The sequence below is a fragment of the Acomys russatus genome, chromosome 9 (assembly GCF_903995435.1).
Source record: "Acomys russatus chromosome 9, mAcoRus1.1, whole genome shotgun sequence".
NCBI classification, from domain to species: Eukaryota; Metazoa; Chordata; class Mammalia; order Rodentia; family Muridae; genus Acomys; species Acomys russatus.
In genome coordinates, this window is record NC_067145.1 from 34368100 (window position 1) to 34392771 (window position 24672).

Below are 24672 nucleotides of genomic sequence, written 5' to 3' on the forward strand. Positions count from 1 at the left end.
CTGCTTACCAGGCTGCTGGAACACTGTGATTTTAATTTCCAACATAAAATGTGCATATTATATATTCTTTATTCATTTCTACATGGTATATGAACATGTAAAGGATATAAATCAACAAAGGGAGAGATGAAATGAAGGCTACTGGGAAAAATGTCTTTGTTTTGGCTTCAGTGACAACAGAAAATATTTATTACAAAAACAATCAAATAGTCATCTTTACTAAGGACGTTATGAACATACTGTTTATTCTTTATGGAATACTCCAAATTCTCTATGATTTAATCTTTAGGTGCTAGCTGATTCACCACATGTTTAGTGACCTGGCATTTACTCCCTGACACAACTCTGCAGAGTTCACTTCTTTGGTCAAGAACAGGCCTTCCACATTTATACTGCAGCTTGCCAAAGAGGTGCTGAACCTTGCTTGTCATTTTCACTTGAACTCCATGTATTTTCTCTCATGTTTCACAGCAAATAGCCATTGCATATCTAATGGTGAGGACTGGTTAAATTTTTTCTTTTTTACTATATATGTGGAGGTATTGGTTCTGTTTCTTACTCACATGAAGGGGTTCAAAATGTTACCTTAACTGTAGTCCTTTGGCTTCCACATATTCTGCAAAGTAAGTATGTTGATCAGTAATGGCCATGAAAATGCTGCTGACAGAATACCCCAGAGCACATAGGACTTAGGAGCAGGAAGTAAGCAGTGTGGTCTTCCTAAGGAGATGTTCTTCCTCCTCAGCAAGGAATGCATCAGTGTTACTCAATGCTTCCTTATAGAATTCAGTAGCTGCTCTGAGCACACATGAATACAGGAACTTCCTTTAGTACTTTCCAGGTACAGAAACCTAGCCTACAGAAGCTCACAAAGAAAAAAGGGTACTTGATGCAAAATTTAATAGCTGGCTGATGCTAGTTCTGACATAGGCTCAGACCAGGAAATAATAGATAGAAGGGGAGAATATGAAGCAATAAACCAAGAAATATGGTCAAAGATAAACTTACAGCATAAATACCATCCAATACATATGTGTGGAATCAGCAGTCATCAAGTCAAGTTAGTATTTTAAAAATGTCTTCCTATCTGCAAATCTGTACCATGACACACACACACACACAAAATTAGATATTCTTTGCAAAGTCATATTATGCAAAATATAACCTTTGATTTCTTCTGGGACAATCCTGATCTTTAATATAAAGCCAATGCCCCTACTCTATAACATATTCCTTCCAGTAAGGAGTACTTAACTACTCACCCCCTAAATGGGGCTTTCATATGGAGTCAAGCTTTCTCCAAATTTTTCGCATGTCTTCTTCCTGAATTTTCTCATTCTTTTAAGAACCTGACAACACTGCATACAAGAATGTTTTTCCTGTTCTCTCTTTGTCTCAGTCATCCACCATTTTCACTTTCCACACTAATGAAGAGCCAGAGTAAGTACTGCCCTAGGAGTTGGTGAGGTACGTGCTAGTGTAAGTTTAGCATTTTGAAGCTAAAACAAGTTTCTCATAGCATGGTGATCACATATAGGAAGTTAGATTCTATTGGACACTCACTTCATAGACCCTGTGAGGAATAGGAAGTGGGATCAGAGAACAAGGGTAACAGGAATTCCTGCCCATTGTGGCAAGACGTGCACATAAATATGCTCACATAGCATCCACCTGGGTACACGCATAGGACTGAATCTGCACCCTAGTCTCATTTCTCTTGATAGCTTCTAAAGGCATTTATTTTTATTTTGTTTGCTATCTTCTTCATCTATAGACATGTTCTTCCATTTCAAGGCATGTTTCACCCTACATTTGGTAGGAGATATGAGCTGTGGGTAAGGATTTGCAGAATAGACTCAGACACACTTGAGTGACATTGCTTTGGGCACACATAGAGAACACCAGCTTGGAGTTGGTGAGGTACCTAAAGGAAATATCCATCACTGAGTCCCAGTGACCCATGAGTCTGGCGCCTGCGATGAAGTAACCTCTGAGCTCTAAGAGGTAGATACAATCAACAGGAAGATGCATATAAACAGGAAAAGACCACTAGGCCAAAGGACTGTGCAGTTGTGCTGAGTTGATGACCTACATATTTGTTCCTACTGTTCATGGGGTCAGTAGGTTTAAATCTCTGTCACACAATCTCCCTACACACTCTCATATTTATGTCCTTTCTCATTGAAATGGCCTTTACCTGTCAAATGCAGACAGTGAATAATTTTTCATCAGGTGTATTACCCAAAATATAGTTCTTGTTCACTGAGAAGTCGCAAGGAACATCTTCCACCTTCTAAGATGTTGACCAGGCATTACCCTGGTCAGGCTAACCTGAGTTTATCACGGTGGCTCTGTAGCTCTGGTCACAAGGAGGCATCTCACTTGGAAGGATACAAAAGCTATTCTTTGACAACAAGCAGGCCAAGATCAGATGTAAGGGGAGGATGGCTCCCCTTTCTAGCAACTAGGAGAGGAAGGGAAAGAAGATGAGGGAGGGCATGGGATTGGGAGGTGATGAGGGAGGGGGCTACAATCAGGATGTAAAGAATTCAAACTGCAGAACAAGCAGGTAACTTAAGTTGCTAATCCCACTACATGGGAACAGCTCTGAGACTGGCTGAGATACGAATGTCTATGCATAGACAAGGCTTCATGTTGGTCACAGATTCCCTGTGACTCATTATTGGAGGCCATTCTTTGTACAGCATGAATGAAATTTTGCAGATGTCTTATTTCTGCTCATACAAAGAGCAGAGAACCAGCAATAATTGTTCTGCGCATCCCGCACACTTCATACAATTCTAATTTTAGAACTGTATAATGCTTGGGAGAAATAAACTTTTCAGAACAAAAGAACTGGAAATTGACCCAGGATCAGACCTGTCAGAATTCATTCCTCTCAGCATGCTGGACGCTGTCATCCTGCATCCTTCATGTTCCAGCCCCAGGCACCTCAGCTGCTGTTACCCATCAGAACAGGACAGCTTCCAGGAGCGTTGTAGAAAGCTTTTGATCCCAATTGGTCCAGCACTTCAGACTGTCCCACACAGGACTCCTATTAAGCCTGGAATCTCTCAACATTTAGAAAATGGACCACAAATGCTATCCTTGGCTTGCTTAACCATTTCCCCAATTTTATTTGGGCCCCTTCAAAGGTACTATTTTCCTTAAATCAGCTTGAAGAAACCTTAAGAGAATGACGTCCCATCTCCTCTAAGGGGAGTTGTGTAAGTTTCTGTTTGCTCTCTTGGGATACAGATGCTTATTTTCATTGGGAGTTGGTTATAAGTTATTATTGGTCTTATACAGAGATAAAACTAGAGTGGACTCAGGGATGTCTCTTTTTTCCTTTATCTTTCTTTTAAAGATAAGGAGATAGGAGCTGAAAAGAAAGAAAGAGGCATATAGAAATATAGAGAGATGTTAGAGCACAAGGTAGATTATTGAATCTACTCCTTAACTCAAAGCCTTAATTGATACTTACAAATAAGATTTTTTTTAATTCCTTGGTATAGGCTTTTGTATATTGATGCACAATAAGTATAATTTTGATACATTGGTATAGAATTCAAATCTAAGACTATTCTTCACACACATTTTATATATATATATATTCTAATATGAGGTATTGTACCCATCCAATTCAATTATAATACAAGGTTTACTTGAAAGTTGTCTATTCAAGGATATTTAAGTAATACAAGCTAATTGTTAGTTGAACAAATCATTGTCATGTCAAATACTAGTCTATATTTATTACAAGATTACATATCCTAGGTCTATATAGTTAAATAAGGTTTTCAAAAGCCTCAGAGATATAAAGAATATGGCATTTAAAGATGTTTTTATTATTCTAAAGATTCTTGGGCAACAAGACAAGTTAACTCCTGGCAACACCCAGCCTACCGCAAAGAAGATGATGAACATCAAAGATCCTCCTTGTGGAGATGGCTTCAAGCGTGGCAGACAAGCCACTGGGCAAAATGTCCTCATTTCTGCCACAGAATTCTGCCTAAGAATGGGCAAGCTCGGATGCAGGCAGAGTTGATGGCCAAACTCTGTGAAGATGGGGTAGGCAAGTCCTCAGTATTTCCTGTCTTGCAGGTGTGTCTGTTAGATATATTGTGCTAGAGGGCTGGAGATGGTTCTCCAATGTTATAGAGAGTTGTGGGTGACTGTTCAGGCAGTAAATTTTCTCTGTCATTTTTCATTTTGGAAGCTGCTACCTGCACTTCCTGTTCACTCAGGTAATTAAGTTTTGGTTCTTCTCAAGTCTTTGATGGGGTTGAAGACTAGATAGTTTAATCTTACAATTAATCTTAGTTGATTAGCAGTTAAGATTTTTTTTAGATCCAGATAGAGTTTTAAGTTAATAGAGATGAGATATGATAGATAATGATTTTCATTCAGAATTTTATATGCAACAAGATAGGAAAGATGTTTAGTTTAAGTTTGCCAAATACAGATAGCCAAATCACTATGAATGAAATATTTCTATGATTCTTGATCGTTTTATGGTTCTTCCTGCCATATGTAGTTTTTCATATGTGTAATAATATAAATTTATATGTTTTTTAAAAACAATTAAAAATGACAAGAATGTAGAATGAACCACAGGAGGAAAACAGACTTAATCTGGGGTCAAGCATCCTCTGAGGGCAGAACTGCCACTTTCTCTGAGAGTGCTCTCAGAAGCAGAAGCTACCACCAGGGACAACTTTCAATCTGTAAGAAACAAGTGGAAGAATTGATGCCCACAAAACCAATTAGTCCCAAGTCACATTTTTCAAAGAATTTACAACTGAGCCTCCTAAACTAGCTCCCACAATGCCCATGAATACAGAGGAAGCACGGGCAGTTTGAGAGTGGCAGATAATGAAGTGAGATTAATGCTTAAGATGAAAATATGATTTGGGGGTCTTTCAACTTTGTCCTGTTTGCAGTTTAATGGGCAACAAACATCCAGACTTTGAGATGTTCTTTTATTGGGCTGTTTGTCTATCCATGGGAAGATCTTCATTTCTGTTACTTCTAAGTAACAGTTCCTTACACTCCAAACCTTACTGAGAAAAACAAAGAAACAATGGGCCAGGCAAAGGCCTTACCACTTCTTCCTCCAGGGTAACATTGCTAATTGGCTCTGATGAAAAGTAATGTCAACAGTATAGACATATGGAACTACCTTGTGTATGAAAAATAGCCACTCCAATAGTGATAAATCAAAAAAGACCCTCTCATTTATCACATGAAAAATAATATCCCCATGGATCTGAGAATTGGAAGAGGTGATAAACCCCATAGAAAAACATATAAGGAATAGAAAATATCAACTGAATGTGTCAGCCCATGTAACACCACATCTTCAGTGTTAGATAAGGCCACAACAAGTGGAGATGAGTCTAGGTTCTGTAATTTTGAAGGCAGTGGTCCCTCCCCATCAAGTACATCATAATTATGCCTCCTGGCTCTCACTCATCCAGATATGAACCATTTCTCAGTTTTAGGCTCTGAAGACAACATCTTTGGCAACCAGCTCCATCCAGGTAGACAGAGACAATTTGCATTTTATGTCATCGCCCCTGGGGCTTGGAAAGTTACCAAGTCTATTGTTCTGCTGAGCTTTTGAGACAACCCCCCTCATTTTGCTTAGCCCACTCCCAATACATGATAAACTGGACTCCTTGGAGACTGCCCTGATCCAGGACACAGGTTTCCTGTGGCTCATATGGACCACTAAAGGGCACATTTTCTAAGGAGCAGAATCCTTTCTAAGTTTCCTAGCTCATAGAAGTTACAAAGTGTAATGAGACAAGGCTCAGCTATGGAACCCAAAGTCACCTCTATCCTTCATCGTGCCAGAGGAACCAGAGCCTTGGGGGTATGAACAGGCTAGTGCTACATTGGCCTTCCCAAGTCCCCAGACTCTTGGAACAGTAGAGAATTTCTGTGAGTTAGAACTCTTTCCAGTTCTGAATCTCTGTCTCTGCAGGAGTAACTGAGCCTGTGTGTCAGGTTTCAGGGACTCAGTAATGATGAACGGACTTCTGAGACATAGCAGCCCTTCCAAAGAATCAGTTACTAACCAAGGATCTCCCCTGGAGCTTGACATACAAGGAAACTTGCACTTGTTTATATTAAGAGATGTGAATAATTACCCAATTCAGAGGCCCTTCTATTAACCCTGGAATATACCTATGCAAGCAAAAATGTCACAGAGCAAACAGCTGGCCGGCATACCTAGGGGCAAGTGCTGCTCCAGGATAGCCAAATCCTTGGAAATTTTGTTGTCCTCTGATATAACAATCGGCCACAGACTATCCGCAGCTCTTCCTGTGACTCATTAAAGGACCACAGACTATTCTTCAAGTACCAAGCCCTCCTGAGTCAGATAAGTCAACATTAATAAGCCACACAGGTTAGGCATTGATTTCCTCATTGGGTCCCCACTATTATTACTCTCTGGAATTCTTTTTCCAACCTAGTCTTTAATATCACTAATCTCTCTTTTTTATTAATTTATTCATATTACATCTAAATTGGATCCTCCCTCCCTCCCACTTCCTCCCTACTCCCCTCCCCTATGTCTGTGACTGAGGGGGACCTCCCACCCCCCATATATATGCTCTTAGGGTATCGAGTCTCTTCTTGGTAACTTGCTATCCTTCCTCTGAGTGCCACCCTGCCTCCCCATCCAGGGCTTAAAGAAATGCTCATCCTCCTTAGTCATCAGAGAAATGCAAATCAAAACGACACTGAGATTCCATCTTACACCCATCAGAATGGCTAAGATCAATAACTCAACTGACACCACATGCTGGCGAGGATGTGGAGAGAGAGGAACACTCCTTCATTGCTGGTGGGAATGCAAACTAGCACAACCACTTTGGAAATCTATCTGGTGCTTTCTCAGAAAAGTGGGAATAGGGCTTCCTCAAGACCCAGCTATTCCACTCCTTGGAATATACCCAGAAGATGCTCCAGCACACAACAGGGACATATGCTGAACCATGTTCATAGCTGCCTTATTCATAATAGCCAGACCATGGAAACAGCCTAAGTGTCCCTCAGTAGAAGAATGGATAAAGAAACTGTGGTACGCAGCTATTAAAAACAAGGAATGGATTGAACTAGAAATTATTATAATGAGTGAGTTCACCCAGAAGCAAAAAGAGTTAAATGGTATATACTCACTTATATCGAGACACTAGTCCAAGGGGCACGTCCCATGAAAAACTTTACTCACCAGGAAAGTGGGTCAGAGGAGAGGATATCCTATTGAGACTTTAGGTGAGAGAAGCCTGGGAGAATGAGGAAATAGAAGGATCCAGAGAGTCCTGGAAACCTATAAGAGGAACTGTATAACAGGCAGATCTGGGTCCTGGGGACCTCCTCAAACTATGGCACCAGCCAAGGAAAATATAGGCAGTAAACTTTGAACCCCTACCTAGACCTAGCCAATGGACAGGACATTGTCTACCGTTGAGTGGAGAAAGAGAGCTGACTTTCACACAAACTCTGGAGCACCATCTCTGAATATCACTAATCTCACTGTTGAACCTTTTCAGAACTCTGATGAGTCCTCCACAGCCTGTTAGCAGTTAACCAACATGGGATCCATCCTTTAAACCAGATTCAATATTCACTGAAACCCTATCCAGTAAAGGGAAAGTACAAATTCATTCTTTCTTTAACAATAATGTGAAAGAAATATACATGCACACTCTCAATATTAAGATTATGGTATACATCACAATATCAGGAATGAAAGAGCACCTTGAACCTTCAAAGAATGACATGCAACTATGCCAACAAGTACCATCTTGAGCTCACTCTATTTGATCCCTGTCAGTGTCATAGGCAATATGACAAAAGTTCTCAAACACAATTGGCTGTGTATGTGCAAGGTCAGTTGTAGATTGGTTCAATGTCCCCAAACTTCTCTTCCCTGAACCATTAGATTGATTATGGAACTCTAAACAAGACCATAACAGGTACTGGGATCAGCCTGATGGTCACTGTTCCTCTCAGATAACCATCAGCTTATTATTCCACATACAGGTGCTATGGAGAAGGTAGAATTGCAACTCCACCCACAAGGAACCATCCTCACCACTGTAACTCTTCATGGAGTGTCTCAAGGCTCTGAGTTTGTTACTCTTCTCCTGACTGAACCCATGCCATGACTCTATTAAAAGAGCAAATCTCCTGATGGAATTACATGAGCAATACAATTATTCTGAGTGGAACATGTTCAATATCCTGGGATTAAAAGTTCCTGCTGAAAGGCCTGGGGTTAATTACTAAGGAGCCAATGTCCAGTTACTTCTTGGCTATAGTCATAGGCATTTAGCATTTCCTGAATACAGCATAAGGAAAATCCTCAAAGGAATAATCCCTAACCTTGTACTCACTGAACAAACTGAATAGAAAGCAGACATCATTCATATCCCATCTAGTAGCATAGACCTTTATTCTCTTTCCATGGGACAAGCATACTACATTGGGCTGTGTGGCCTCAGAAATGGATGCTGAGTTTTATTCCATCCATCCTCCATATAGCATTCGTTATTTGCTTTTCTAATTAAATCCTGGGATCATGTGGTACAAGAAGACATAGACTATGGCCCCTGCAGATGTAGGTATTGAGAATGAAGACTCAACAAGAACATGGTTTTTATTTGACTAGGATTCATGCTTCACAAGCAGCTCAGGAAGAAAAGGCAGGGAAACTGTGCCATGATCCTTATTGAATCACTTCTTGGAAGAATGGTTAGGACATACCTACAGGGGTTATTTGTATGGAGTCCTGTAATGCAGTAGGAGAAGGTGCCTCATTTCACGTATAGATGGATAGGTAAATCTTACTCCAAGGACCAGACTGAAGCTCAGTACAGAAAGGACTGTTAAGAATCATGGGGTAAAGAGGATTCTGGCTATGCATACTTACTCATCAATCTAGATGTACAGAAGACTACATCCTTGACTTTTCCCTACATGATGCCCATGCAGGTAAGGTTATTGAGAGCCAAAAGCCAGTGTCTGAAGTCAAGCACTGAGAAGCTGAAAGGAGATCTGACTATGCTAGTGACTTATTATGAGTTGGGGATACATTCTAACCTTCCCTAAATGATTGAACACAGAGATAATGAGAAGTGGTACATAGCTAAAAATAATTATTCAGAAGTGTGTATTGCTATTTTTCTGTATATAAATGCATATGGCAAAAGGATATGTTGAGATAAATATATTTAAGCTATAAAACACAGTAGATAACAACAGAACAGGACTGTGGCTGCAAAGGCCTGTATTGAAATGACTATGTTAGTACTCAGTTGAGGGACTGAACTTTCTTTTTTTAATTTTTATTTAATTAATTTATTCAGATTACAACTCAATTGTTATCCCATCATTTGTATCCTCCCATTCCTCTCTCCATCCCGCTGTCACCCTATTCCCCTCCCCTAGGTCTATGACTGAGAGGGACTTCTTCCTCCACTATATGGTCATAGGCTATCAAGTCTCATCTTGGTACCCTGCTTATTCTTTCTTTGAGTGCCACCAGGCCTCCCCACCAAGGGGAGGTGGTGAAATGGGGCACCAGAGTTCATGTCAGAGTCAGTCCCCACTCTCCACATAACTGTGGAGAATGTCCTGTCCATTGGCTAGATCAGAGTAGGGGTTCGATGTTTACTATATTTTATTGTCCTTGGTTAGTGCAATAGTTTGAGCAGAACCCCCTGGGCCCTGATCCACCCATCATGATGTTCTTCCTGTAGGTTTCTAGGACACTCTGGGCTATTCTATTTCCACATCTCCTATATTTCTCTTACTTAGAGACCCAGGGGGATGTCATTACATCTATCCCAATCTCCTGGTAAGTGAAGACTTTCATGGCACATGCCTTTTGGGCTAGTGCCCAATTATAAGTGAGTATATACTATGTGAGTCTTTCTGCTTCTGGGTTAACTCACTTACTATGATCATTTCTAGTTCAATCCATTTGTCCACAAATTTTGGGAATTCCTTGTTTTTAATAGCTGAGTAGTATTCCATAGTGTAAATGTTCCACAGTTTCTTTATCCATTCTTTAACTGATGGACATTTAGGTTGTTTCTAGGTTCTGGCTATTATGAATAATGATGCTATGAACATAGTTGAGCACATGTCCTTGTGTGGTGAAGCATTTTCTGGGTATATTCCAAGGAGTGATATAGCTGGGTCTTGAGGAAGTTTTCCAGTTTTCTGAGAAACTCCAGATAGATTTCCAAAGTGGTTGTACTAGTTTGCATTCTCACCAACAATGAAGGAGTGTTCCTCTTTCTCCACATCCTCGCCAGGATGTAGTGTCACTTGAATTTTTGATCTTAGCCATTCTGATGGGTGTAAGATGGAAATCTCAGTTGTTCTGATGACTAAAGATGTTGAGCATTTCTTTAAGTGTTTATGAGCCGTTCAATATTCCTCTATTGAGAATTCTGTTTAGTTCTAGCCTTATTTCTCAATTGGGTTATTTGGTTTGGTGGTGTTTAATTTCCTGAGTTCTTTATATATTTTGGATATTAGACCTTTGTCAGATGTAGGGTTGGTGAAGATCTTTTCAGTCTGTAGGCTGTCACTTTGTCCTGTTGACAGTGTCTCCTGCCTTACAGAAGCTTCTCAGCCTCATGAGGTCCCATTTATTAATTGTTGACCTTGAGGCCTGGGCTGTTGGTGTTCTGTTTAGGAAGTTGTCTCCTGTGCCAATGTGTTCCAGGCTCTTCCCCACTTTTTCTTCTAACCGATTTAGTATCTTTGGTTTTATGTTGAAGTCTTTAATGCACTTGGACTTGAGTTTGTGCATGGTGACAAGTAAGGATCTAATTGCATTTTTCCACATGCAGACATGTAGTTAGACCCACACCATTTGTTGAAGATTCTATCATTTTTCCATTGATTTGGCTTCTTTGTCAAGAATCAAGTGACCATATGTGTGTGGATTCATCTCTGGGTCTTCTGTGCAATTCCTTGATCCACCAGCCTATTGCTGTGCCAGTCCTATGCTGTTTTAATTACTGTTGCTCTATAGTACAGCTTGATATTGGGTATGGAGATTCCTTCGGAGGATCTTTTATTGTACAGAATTGTTTTACCTATTCTTGGTTTTTTGTTTTTTTCATATGAAGTTAAGAATTGATCTTTCAATGCCTTTAAAAATTGTGTAGGTGTTTTGATAGGGATTGCACTGAATCTATAAATTTGCTTTTGATAAGATGGCCATTTTTACTATGTTAATTCTCCCAATCCATGAACAAGGTAGATCCCTCCATCTTCTGATGTCATCTTCAATCTCTTTCTTCAGAGATTTGAAGTTTTTTTCAAGCAAGTCATTCACTTGCTTGAAGTTAGAGTTACCCCTAGATATTTTATATTGCTTGTGGTTATCATGAAGGGTAATGTTTGGCTGACCTTTCTTAAAGTATATTCCTGTAACTGAAGACATGCTCACCTTGGTGTCTCTGAAACAGTCACAGGGAAGCTTATAAAAGATTGAGGTGCTGGACAAGGGAGAATCCAGCCTAGCACAATGCAATGAAGCAGTACAAAGCACTATCAAACTGCATAGAGAGGCCAAAACTGAAACTGGGTGAAGTCATGTCAGCTAAAATACCAAATCCAGAAATTTACATATAATCTTTTAGACCAGAGTTACTGGAATATAGAACTCTGCCAGCAGACCACAACCAACTATGGAAGATCACCCATCACAGAGGAGCCACACACTTTCTCCTAGAACATCAGCTCTACATTCAGTTCCATCTTCAAGAAGAATATGGTATTTAACACCCCCCCCAAATGTCACTTCACAGAAATAAAAAAGATAGACACTACATTTGAATTTAACTTTTATTTTTTTAAAGACATAATTAGGTACAGTGAAATTTTTAAAAATCAAGTCATTGCAGGAATCAATTACACAAGTCAGTATGAGCATCCGTTACAGCAGTGGCCATGTCTTACTACAACAAACATACCACAGATTTCACATCGTTCCCTGCTTTTCAGTGATTCAAGTGTCTTCTACACAGTAGAGGCTGGCCACTTTGAAGAGGATGAGACTCTTCTCTACGTGTTCCCTTAATACTTTCCTTCTTTGGTAGCCCAAGGCAGCTCACAATTTAGGGTACATGGCATAGGAAGAAATTCCACAGAAGTTGTTCTGGTCTCTGGGAATCTTCATGTAGCCTCTTTCTCCCCATCGCTCCCCATGGCTGAGAGAAATAAGGTTTTTCATTTAGTAGAAAAGACACAGGACAGTAGATTGTAACAATAAATCTGCATATGAGCATTGTGCCAAAGACACATCAGAAAAATTAAGGGTGAACTCCAGAGTAAACAAGAGTTTCCTCACAGAAGATAGTAAGAATCACAGCATGAAAAATTGGCATGTCTTTCCACCTACAGGTTGTTCAGAAATAACAAATGAGAAGCAGGAAATCAATGGCTCAAATACGATATTGCTCCCCACAGATATCAGTGAAAGAATCTGAACTCTGTAGCTATATATTATATGTTGGTTGCCCCAGCCAAAGAGAAAGATAGAAGAGTAAAGCCAGTTCACACAGTGTAATGTCTGGAGTTTGATCCCTAACTTCCCTTAAAGCTAAAAGGAGGCCGAAGGTTCAGTGCCTAGGAGAACTTGAAGTTCTTCCACAGGACAAAAGTTCCTACCCAGAACCTGTGTCAGTGAGTTCACAATACTCTGCAACTGGAGCTTGAGGCAAACTGATGCCTTCTGGTCAGGAGGAACATCACCCACACACAGAAATCACTCATAGAAAATCACAACTTAAAAACCTATGCAAATAGTATTTTGTAAAGCTAAGATGTTTTCACAGACAACCTGTAATTGCAGATTCCAAGACATAACAGGAATGAACTAGATAACCACAACCTCAAAATAGAAAACTTTAGGGTCAGAAGAGCTCTTGGCCTCAATACACAGGGTGAAGAAGCTCTGATGAAGACACATGCTATTAACATCGCACGTGCACAGGCATGCAACTGAACAAAGGAAAAAGAAAACAAAATGTCCCTCCTTCAACACAATGGCAACAGTGCTTTCTGTGACTTCATTCTAAAATACAACTACAAATAGAAATTCCATTCGGATCGTAAAATCAGGTACTTTAGCAATTCGTACCTGTTCTTTACTAGCCAGTATTTCCTGTTTTCTGACTCTGCACCTTCATAGCCATAGCCAACCAACAGCATACTGTGGTTAGGAGAAGTCGAGTTGCAGTTTGGCTCCTGATATATACCTGAAAAATAAGATCAAGGGAGTAAAAGGCTCTAGGAATCTGATTGTGACCATGGTCAACAACAGTAAGTGAGGTATTTTCTGCCTTGACTACAATGACAGAAAGTCACCCTCTACACCTATGTAATATGATTCTTTGGCATCTTCTGTTCTCACTAACAGAAGCCTATTCAAAGAAATCATACCAGAACAAATACTACTTAATTCAAAGTGATCTTTATACTTCCATTCCTGAAAGACAACCACTCCCTATCTTAAGATACAACAAATGGAGAAAAAGTGGAGTAAAAAAAAAAAAAAGCTAAACAATAATGATAAATAATGAAGTCTTCATATGCATTGAAATATCTTGTCACATAAAAATATCCCACATGATCATTGCATGGACAAGCATAAAATTTACAAATATTAATATGATTTGATGTGAGTATTAATTCACATAAAATTTTATACAACATTAGGACATTAAACTGGCATATCCAAGAGAATCACAAGTATTCCTACTTAATATTGAGAACACATGCTTACCTCCTCTGTATCTTTTAAAAGAGTCATGTTTAGCATCAATTGCAACAGTGATGGGTCCATGAGTTACTAAAGCATTCATTAGAGCGTCTTCATTACTTGGGACAACCAAAACACGGTTGATCTTAACAACAGAACGTTCACGACGGTACCTGCATAGTCCATCCTTTAAAAGGTAAAGAGGTAAAAGACTTGGTTCATTCCATCTACAGTCTGGAAAGCATGAATCAAAACATCAATACTCTGCACCTTGCAATAGGATAACCCCTCTTTTGGGCTGTTGTAAACCATCCCAGGATGTGAAATGCTACTACAAAACTTGGAAATGAAAATTAGTTTTCATGTCTTTAATGACACCCCATAGCTCTTCCTATCCGTGATAAATTTTCAAGGTACAGAACTGTATTATATGTGAGATGCTTTGCAGATGCTCCATGTGCACAGAAGCAGACAATGATGCAGTGTCAGGGACTGTAACGGCGTCACTGTTGGTGTGCAGGGAAAGTCTACATTCAGTGTGAGCTCTGAAGACAATGGATCATTTCTGCCATTTTCCTTGCACTAGCTGAACTGAAATGACAAAACAGGAAGCCCACTCACCTTGGCTTCGTATGGATAGGTTGCCTCAGCCTCCAGACCACCATTTTTCTTCACATATTGGAAGGCACCATAAGGTTTGCCACCCTTACAGCCATTAGTGCCAAAAGATTTGGAGCAGTCCACTAGGTTCTGTACACTCAGTGGGGTCAGTTTGCCTGTTTTCCTGAACAGCTGTCCTTCTATGGAGCCAGCCACAGCAAAAGCCCAACATACACCACATCTTCTCTGAGAAAGGAATAAAAAAATGGTAATCTACAAAAAAAAAATACTCACTGCAACAATAACTCGAGTAGTTAAGTGCCTTATCAGAAAATGAACCGTCAGCATTTGATAAATGCCTAGGTAAGAAGGGTCCATCTCCATGGGGAGATGTCTCATGCTCTAGTGGGTAGTCACATGAACACACACACATATGAACATAATGCCATGGTCTACTGGATAGCAGGTCTGATAAATATCACAAATGGATGGTATTAAGTCTAGAGGGAAATTTAATGTGATCACTAAGTGGAGGTTTAAGAGTAAGTAAATAATGCATGGAAATGACACTGTCATGTATAGACCCAATAAATATTAAGGCATGTATTTCAGCTTCCTCAATCCTTGGAACAACTAAGAAACATTTGTTATTACCAACAGAAATGATAAGGACAATACCTGTGGCATTCAAGTTATGTAAATGTGTTTAGTGAATAGATTGTCATGCCACGGTCAAATAACATTGACATGTCAATACCTTTTTGCGTGCCCCGTAGTTGAGGAATGCACCCATATGAGGCTGTCATACCTGATTTCCCACAGGAGTCACAAAGCCTTCCCTTCTCCAATCGAAAGTTTTGGGGACTTTGACATTCCCACGTTTCTGGATGCGTTTCCCATTTTTTAGTGTCAGAACTAAACCGTCATTCATCAGTTTCCTCATTTCTTCAGCAGTCTTCAAAGAAAAGCACAACAAGATTCCATTTTAACAACAAAAGAGAAAAAAAAAACCCAGAAGTGTATAAAACAATTTGAGTCAGACTCACCATGTCACCAAATTCATTCATTTCTACAGTGATGTTATTCATCTCCAGGCCATTCACCCTATTGTACAGTTTGAATGTTTTCACATTTTCTTCCCATACTGCTCTCTTCTGTTTTTCTTCCTCCTGGAAATATACATAATAGATGGAATTTACTCCTCATTCTACCTCTGCCATAGCTGACCAAGTGGACTTGCTGCTACAGATGTATAAAAGTCATAGAGAGGGCTCTCAGGACAGCAAACTATGCCACCCTCAACACCCTGTGAACACAGACAGTGGCCACTTTGTGTTCACCCCATGTTACATTAATACCTCAGGTAGGGGTGGCCTCTATGATAATCTGTCAACCCCAACATTAATGAGCATGTTCTAGGAGGGCCTTCTTTGTGTGTCCATGTGACCTACTGGACTGTATGCTTTCTCATTGCTCTTCTTCCACTTTTCCCACTCAGCATCTAAACTGTAATCAGGAAATGGAGCAGCTGCAGCCACTCCTAAGCACAGGATGGCCAGGAAGACAGACGGCTTCATGACTCAAGCGCCTAGAGAATAAGAAAATGAATATTAGATTACATCAACACTCTAGAGAGATTAAGCCATCCGTGCTGGATAAATATATTCCAACCACTCTCCCAAATGTTTACTTAAATATTTTAGAAATGACTAAATATTAGTTTGGACTAGAGATGCTATAGATGACATTTACTTTTTAAATAAAATTGAACACTATGTAGGAAAAATTCTAGAGATGAAAACTGTCACGTACTGCAAATTTGCATCATCAGAAAGATGACCATGGACACCAAAACCTACATAACTATAGATTTCCAACTGTTAACTGAGGGTTTGAAATGTGACATCTGGTCCTGAGTGAAATGTATCTCCAGGGGTTGGGGCTTGTTTGCATCACATCCATTTTGCATGTATGGCAAGAGAAGGGTTTGTTTGAAACATTTCCTCTTCAAAGAAAGTATCCTAGACTGTCATCCTTAGAAATACAGGGAATATCAAAGTTGCTAGCATGATATTCCACCTTGAAACTTTGCTACCCATTCATTAACTTGGTGAGAAAAGGCTATCATGGAAAAGCCACTGGACACCAGAACCCCGAGTGACGATGGGGTGCTTGATACAGACATTTTAGGATTTCAGAATGAGGCCAAGCTGTGTTTCAAAAGCCAAGCCTCCTATGGTTCTTAACTAGAGACATGCCACCTACTCCTACTGCATATCAGAACCATGAAAAGAAGCTTTTAGTTAGTAGTAATGTTCAAAAAAATTATCTCTGTAGGCTCAGGATGAGATGAACCTACCCCTACTGTGCATGGTACCAGCTCCCACTCTCTCCAGGCAGAACCAGACTTGCACTGAATCAGAAATTCTAGAAACCTGGGTCCTGTAGGGGTTTGGGTTTCTCCTTGGATTCCCCACCCTCCTGCACCCCCACAGGGCAGGGCTGCTGAAGCTGAAAGATCTTCTTCCTGCTTGTCTTCCTGATTCTCCCTGGAGTTTCTCAAGACTTCCCCTTAAGGTCAATGACCTTTCTGCCTTAGCAGAGTTGGTGCCTCACCTGTGGCGACTGCTCTTGCCTCACTGAACTCCACAAGCTCTTCAGAGGTTGCTGAGGTCTCAGGATATCCCCAGCAACACCTCACTAGGAATTTAAATCTTTAGTAAGCCGTCCCCATCAACATTTTCTTTCTTCTGATTGGCTGTGAGGATGACTGGATTGGGCCTCCAGGCTTCTACCAATATCAGATCTTACACGTGCTGGAGTGATGGCTGTGGGTTGCCTCTAGTTGACAGTGGAGAGTTGAGGTTGTAGACTGTAAAGTTACAGAACCAACTCTTAGGTTGCACATTACATAATAGCCTGCAATTTTATCTCAATAATAACTGAAAATGGGAACTAGGATGTTTTCTCAAAAATATGTGTAGGATTTCTGCCTAGCATATAGTTTAGAATAAGAAGTGTGTTTCCATTGCTGGCATATCCTACACTTGTATTTCATGTTTAATACACAGCTACACTGGGATCCTATGAGAACACAGACCTTGCCGTGCATTCTTTCCAGTGACACAGAGGAACACAGCTAATACTCCAGGGTGGGTCCACATAGGAAATGTTCAAGGGCAAAGTCAAGGAGGAAAATGAAGGTTCTAGTGGTCTCATGAGACACTGATAGTTCCCTGATCGAGGTTAAGTTGAGTGCCCACTAGTAAGCACCATCTGACCTGTCAATATTTTCATTTAGCAACATGTACATCACCTGAAATTCTCAATATTTTAGATATAAATTTCGGTGGTGTTTGGGACATGATCATTGTGCAAACATCAATAAGTATATCTCAGGAAAGATTTCATCTGCTTTCAGACAACTGTGGATTCATTAAACAATAAGCATATAGGTCTCTCAGCTTAAACATGCTAACTGTCTCCTCCTCTGATTACCATAAGAGGTCTGGATTGATTTTTATTTCCATTAATTCTTTTATCTATAGAAACAATGTCTCTCTGTGTAGACTGGCTGAGGAGAATTTGCTGCGTAGAGCAGATTTCCCAACTCACAATTCACCTGCCTCTGTCTCCATAGTGATGGATTCAAAACATAACACCAGGGTTTGTGTGTGTGTGTGTGTGTGTGTGTTTCTGAGTTTTTATAAAACAATGTTTCATAGAATGAAAATTAATTTCAGCATTTATATTTTTTTTACATTATTATTATTACTTATTTATCTAGTTAGTTTACACCCCAATCACAGCCTTATATCCCTCTTTTTCACTGAGTCTCTCCCATCTCTTATCCTCCTCCACTCTTTCTCCTCAAAAAAAGCAGAGGCTTCTCATGGATATCAGCCACCTTTATCATATCAAGTTGTGTATAGCTAGGCACATTTTCTCCTGTTGAGACTAGAGTAGGCAACCCAATTAGGAGACAGGCATCCAAAGGCAGGCAGTGGAGTCAAAGACAGCCCTTGCTCACAGTTAGGAGTCCCACATGAAGACCCAGCTGCACAACCATTACATATGTACAAAGAGCCTAGGTCTGTCCCATGTATACTCTCTGGTTGGCAGTTATCTCTTTGAGTTCCAATGGGCCCAAATTAATTGATTCTGTAGTTTTTCTTGCAGTGTCTTTGGCTGCTATGGCTCCTTCAATTCCTCCACCCCCTGTAACAGGATTCCCCAAGCTCTACCTAATGTTTGTCTCTGGGTCTCTACATCTGTTTCCATCAGTTGCTGGGTGGAGCCTGTCTGATGACAGTTATGGCTGGCTCTTGTCTGTAAGTATAGCAGAATATCATTGATAGTGTCAGGAGTTAGTTCCCTCTTGTGGCATGGGTCTCAAGCTGGGCTAGTCATTGGTTGGCCATTACCCCAATTTCTGCTCCATCTTTTGCCCTTGCAAACCTTGTAATTTTTGTGACTGGTTTGATATCCCAGTCCCTCCATTGGAAGTCTTGCCAGGTAACAGTGACATCATGAAATTTTCAGGCAAAGGGATGGAAGTAGAAAAGATCATCCTGAGTCAGGTAACTCAGAAAGACAAATATAGCATGTACTCACTTATTAGCGGCTATTAGTCATAAAATACAGCATAACTGCTCTACAATCCACAGGTACAAAGAAAAAAAGCTAAATAAGAAGCAGGTGTGGAATGATTGAATGTCACTGAGAAGAGAAAATAAATTAGACATAAGGAGTAGATGGAGTGAGGGGACTGGGTGGAGGAGAGATAGGGGTGGGAACAGGAGGGATCCTGTGTGGGAAGAACAGAGGGAGAGAGCACTGAGAGAAACATCTGGAATGATGGGGCACATTTCTGGAATGAAGTATAAACCTACGACAATGGAAATCCCCAAGAATCTGTGAGGGTGTCCCTAGCTTAGACTCTAAAAAGTGGGGATATTTATGTAATTTTAAACCCAGTGTTATGTTTCCATTTGAGCTATCTAGTCCAAGAACACTTTTACAGGTCAGAACAAACCAAAAGTTTATTCTTCATCTTTCTCTTTTGCTCTTCTTCATTCTCTATGCTCTGTCTGATGGACATATATTCTACATCATCATATACAAAATTATAACATACTTAATTGAGGTGTGATTCTACACATACTCCTTATAGACAGGTCATTAAATGTTGAATTGGGTGTCATGAAGCCTAGGACACAGAAAACATGGTGGCTACATGAAGAAAAGGATGGTTTTCTGCTGATATATCTGTAGCCATTTTGACTCTCTCTTATGAATGGGTTGGAAAGTTTTTTTTTTTTTTGTCAACTCGACACAAGCTTGGGTGATCTGAGAAAAGGGTACTTGAACTCAGAAAAATACCTCCTCCAGACATTTCAATGCACATTTTCTTGGTTAATGATTCACATTAAAGGGCCTAGCTCACTGGGGACAGTGTCACTAAGGGAAGTTGGCTCTGCATTGTATCAGGTATGTATGATAAGAAAGCTATGGATACCAGTATAAGTGTCCCACTGTAGCCTCTGTTTCAGTTCCTGCCTTCAAGCAACTTCCTTGAGTTCAAGCTCTGACTTGTCTTAATGATGGTCTATGAATTTCAAGCCAAACAAACCCTTTCCTCCTCAAGTTGATTTTGGTCACGATGTTAATCACAGCAATAGAAGATTGTCAGGCTATAAGCTAAAGAACAAATATGTAGAGAGAGAGAGTTTCATTCTGTGTACTTAGGAGCTTGAATCAAAGTAGAGTGTTGGGAAGTAATGATCTCTTTGCTGTGTACAGAAAGTTTATGACTCTTTTCTTGTTCATTATCCTAAAGACTTGTGAAGAGTTTCACTCTGAGGGATACTGAACAATGACACATGTACATAGTATGTCTTTGTCCCCAGTGGTAGTACACTGATATGGAGACAATCCTTTCTTAGAGTTCCTGGGGAAAGGAGAATTCACAATGGTTTTACTCATAGTTTACTGCATCACTCATTGTGTTAAAGGGGAGTCTGGAAGAAGCTTGCTGGTGTTTTACATTGTGATTCATGAAGGGTGAGTGTTGTGTGACATGCATAAGTTTGCCCTAAATCATCATTTTCTCTCACTTGTACTCAACACGGCCACAAATCATTTTGGGGTGATCTTGCCTAAATTTTCTTCATACCCTGATTGCTATTCTACCACAGAATCTTGAGGGTAATAGTAAAGTTCTCAGATAAGAATAAAGGGGTCAGTGAAGTTGAACAACTCTCTACTCAATGACAACTGGGTCAGGGAAGAAAATGAAGGTACATGTACAACATACCCAAATTTATAGGGCACATTGAAAGTTCATAGCATTAAGTGCCTTCATAAAGAAATCAGGGCTATCTCATATAGGCAACTTAATAACACATCTGGAAGCCCTAGGGGGGGGGAAAGAAGCAGAAACGTTCAAGAAGAGTAGATGGCTGGAAATCATCAAACTCAGTGCTAAAATCAATAAATTGGAAACAAAGAAAACAATTCAAAGAATCAAGGAAACTATGGGCTGGTTCTTTGAGAAAATCAACGAGTGACAAACCTTTAAACAAACTAACTAAAAGGCAGAGGGAGAGTATTCAAATCAACAAAATCAGAAATGAAAAGGGATCATAAGAACAGACACTGAGGAAATCCAAAGTATCATGAGGTCTTACTTCAAAATCCTATACAACACAAAATTTGAAAACTTAAATGAAATGGACAATTTTCTTGGTAGCTACGGACTGCCAAAATGGAATCAAGATCAGGTAAACAAATTGAATAGTCCTATCACATCTAAGGAAATAGAGGCAGTCATTAAAAAAAAAAAAAAAAAAAAAAAAAAAAAAAAAAAAAAAGCAAGCCTAGGACCACATAGATTCAGCACAGAATTCTACCAGACCTTCAAAGAAGAGCTAATACCAACTCTTTCCAAACTATTCTGTAAAATAGAAGCAGAAGGAATATTACCAAAGTCATTCTATGAGGCCACAGTCACCTTGTTATCTAAACCACAAAAAGACTCAACAAAGAAAGACAATTTCAGGCCAATTTCTCTTATGAACATTGATGCAAAATTGTTCAATAAAATATTCACAAACTGAATCCAAGAACACATCAAAAATATCATTCACCATGACCAAATAGGCTTCATTCCAGGTATGCAGGGGTGGATCAGTATATGGAAATTCATCAATGTAATTCATCATATAAACAAACTGAAAGAAAAAAACACATGATCATCTCCTTAGATGCCAAAAAAGCATTTTACAAAATCCAACACCCATTAATGCTAAAAGTCCTGGAGATAGCAGGTATACAAGGCACATACCTAAACATAATAAAGGCAATATACAGCAAGCCTATAGCCAACATCAAACTAAATGAAGAGAAATTTAAATCAAATCCACTGAAATCAGAGACAAGACAAGGCTGTCCACACTCTCTGGATCTCTTCAATATAGTACTTGAAGTCCTGACTAGAGCAATAAGACAACTAAAAGAGATCAAAGGGATACAAATCAGAAAGGAAGAAGTCAAACTATCACTATTCACAGATGATAGATATGATACTATACATAAGTGACCCCAAAAATTCTATCAAGGAACTCTTACAGCTGATAAACACCTTCAGCAAAGTGGCTAGCTACAAAATCAGCTAAAAAAAAAAAAAAAAAACCAGTAGTTCTCCTATTTACAAATGACAAACAAACTGAGAAAGAAGTTAGGGAAACTACATGCTTCATGATAGCCACAAATACTATAAAGTATTTTGGTGTAACTCTAACTAAGAAAGTGAAAGGTTTGTAGGGAAAAAACTTCAAATCTCTGAAGAAATATTTTGAAGAAGATTTCAGAAGATGGAAAAGTCTCCCATGTTTGTGGATTGGAAGAATCAACATAGTAAAAATGGCCATCTTACCAAAAGCAATCAAAAGATTCAATGCAATTCCCATCAAAATACCCACACACTTCTTTACTGGCCTTGAAAGATCAATTCTCAACATCATATGGAGAAATAAAAAGCCCAGAATAGCAAAAAACAGTCCTGTCCAACAACAGATCTTCTGGAGGAATCTCCATTCTGGATCTCAAGCTGTACTATAGAGCAATGGTAACAAAAACAGCATGGTACTGGCATAGAAATAGGCTGGTTAATCAATGGAATTGAATTGAAGACCCAGAAATAAATCCACATACCTATGGACATGTGATTTTTGCAAAGAAGCCAAACCCATACAATGGAAAAAAAGATAGCATCTTCAACAAATGGTGCTGGTCTAACTGGATAGCTACATATACAAAAATACATCTATTTCTATCACCCTGAACAAAACTGAAGTCCAAGTGGATTAAAGACCTCAACATAAAACAAGACACCCTAAATCTCTTAGAAGAAAAAATAGGGAAGAGCCTTGAGCTCATTGGCACAGGAGACAACTTCCTGAACAGAATACCAACAGCTCAGGCCCTAAGATCAACCATTAATAAATGGGACATTATGAAACTGAAAAGCTTCTGAAAGGCAAAGGACACTGTCAACAGAACAAAATGACAGCCTACAGACTGGGAAAAGATCTTCACCCACCCTACATCTGACAAAGGTCTAATATCCAAAATACATAAAGAATTCATGAAATTAAACACCACCAAATCAAATAATCCAATTAAAAATGGGGTACAGAAGTAAACAGAGAATTCTCAACAGAGGAATATCAAATGGCTGAGGAACACTTAAAGAAATGCTCAATATCCCTAGTTATCAGGGAAATGCAACTCAAAACAACTCTGTGATTCCATTGTACACCTATCTGAATGGCTAAGATCAAAAACTCAGGTGACAGTACCTGTTGGTGAGGGTGTGGAGAAAGGGGGACACTCCTCCATTGCTAGTGGGAGTACAAACTTTTACAACCACTTGGAAATAAATCTGGTGCTTTCTCAGGAAATTTGGAGTAATTCTACCTCAAGACCCAGCCCTACTGCCCCTGGGAATATATCCAAAAGATGCTCCACTGTACAACAAGGACATTTACTCAACTACGTTCATAGCAGCTTCATTTGTAACAGCCAGAATCTGGAAACAACTTGGATGTCCCTCAACTAAAGAGTGGATAAAGAAACTGTTCTACATTAACACAATGGAATATTATTCAGCTATTAAAACCAAGGAAATCTTGAAGTAACCCATACCCAGGAAGACATGTATATATATATATATATATATATATATATATATACACATGCAGAGACTGAAACATCAGCTAAGGATCATGTATGATGTGGACCTAGACCCTCTGCTCAGATGTAGTAGCACAATCTCCTTGTGGGACCCACATGTGGAGAGTAGGGACTACTTCAGATATACCAGCCTGGCCACCAAACTTGTATCACTTCCTCCTGGCAGGGAAGCCTTGCCAGGCTGCCGAGGAAGAGGTAAAAGGTATATAGAAGAGAGTTGATAGGCTGAGGTCAGATGTTAGGGGAGGAGGGCTCTCCTTTCTGAGGAATAAGGGAGGGAGGAAGAGGGGATGAGGGAGGGACAGGTGATTGGGTGAGGATGAGGGAGGGGGATACAATCAGTATGTGAAGAATTTAAACTGCAGAACAAGCAGGTAATTTATATTGCTAATCCCACTATATGGGAATAGCTCTGAGACTGGCTGAGACATGAATGTCTAGTCATAGACAATGTTTCTTGTTGGCTACATAACACCTACGAATTATTATTAGATGCCATTCTTCATATGGCATGGATGAAGATTTACAAATGGGTCTTTTTTTTCTGCTTATACAAAGAGAAAAAAACCAGCCTTAATTGCTCTGTGTAACACTAACACCTTATACATTTATAATTTTAGGACTGTATAATGTTTGTAAGAAGTTATATGCTTTCACAACAAAAGAACCAGACATTGACATTGGATCAGACCTGACAGGATTCATTCCTCTCAGCATGCTGTACACTGACATCATGCATCCTTCATGTTCCAGCACCAAGTGCTCCAATTTCTGTTACTCATCAGAACAAGATAGCTCCCAGGACACTTTCAAAGAAAGCTTCTGACCCAAGTTGATCCAGCATTTCAGATTGACCTACACAGGACTCTATTTAAACCTGAAATTTTTCAACATTTATAAACTAGACCACAAATGCTATTCCTAGCTTGTTTCATCATTTCCCCCAATTTTATTTGGGCCCCTACAAAGGTATTATTCATCTCAAATCAGCTGGAAGAAATCTTTTTTTTTTTTTA

The 24672-nt window shown here is 39.6% G+C and overlaps 1 protein-coding gene across 1 annotated transcript; it reads right to left on the reverse strand.

The window, feature by feature from the left end:
- Positions 1–12148: 12148 nt before the first annotated feature.
- LOC127193861 (cathepsin 7-like) lies at positions 12149–15978 on the reverse strand. The gene is made up of 7 exons (XM_051151117.1): positions 15853–15978; positions 15448–15570; positions 15210–15356; positions 14423–14647; positions 13826–13988; positions 13181–13298; positions 12149–12248 (listed from the first exon to the last, which is right to left on the reverse strand). Exons 1-7 carry the CDS (start codon positions 15976–15978, stop codon positions 12149–12151), a joined length of 1002 nt encoding a protein of 333 aa, XP_051007074.1.
- Positions 15979–24672: the final 8694 nt, after the last annotated feature.

What these genes read in the sequence shown, in the direction of transcription:
- LOC127193861 (XM_051151117.1), bottom strand. Translation starts at nt 15,978, where the DNA reads ATGAAGCCGTCTGTCTTCCTGGCCATCCTGTGCTTAGGAGTGGCTGCA. An exon ending in TGAATGAATTTGGTGACATG is followed by an intron (nt 15,357 to 15,447) that starts GTGAGTCTGACT and finishes TTTTCTTTGAAG; the next exon opens with ACTGCTGAAGAAATGAGGAA. An exon ending in TGACTCCTGTGGGAAATCAG is followed by an intron (nt 14,648 to 15,209) that starts GTATGACAGCCT and finishes TTCCTTTCTCAG; the next exon opens with AGAAGATGTGGTGTATGTTG.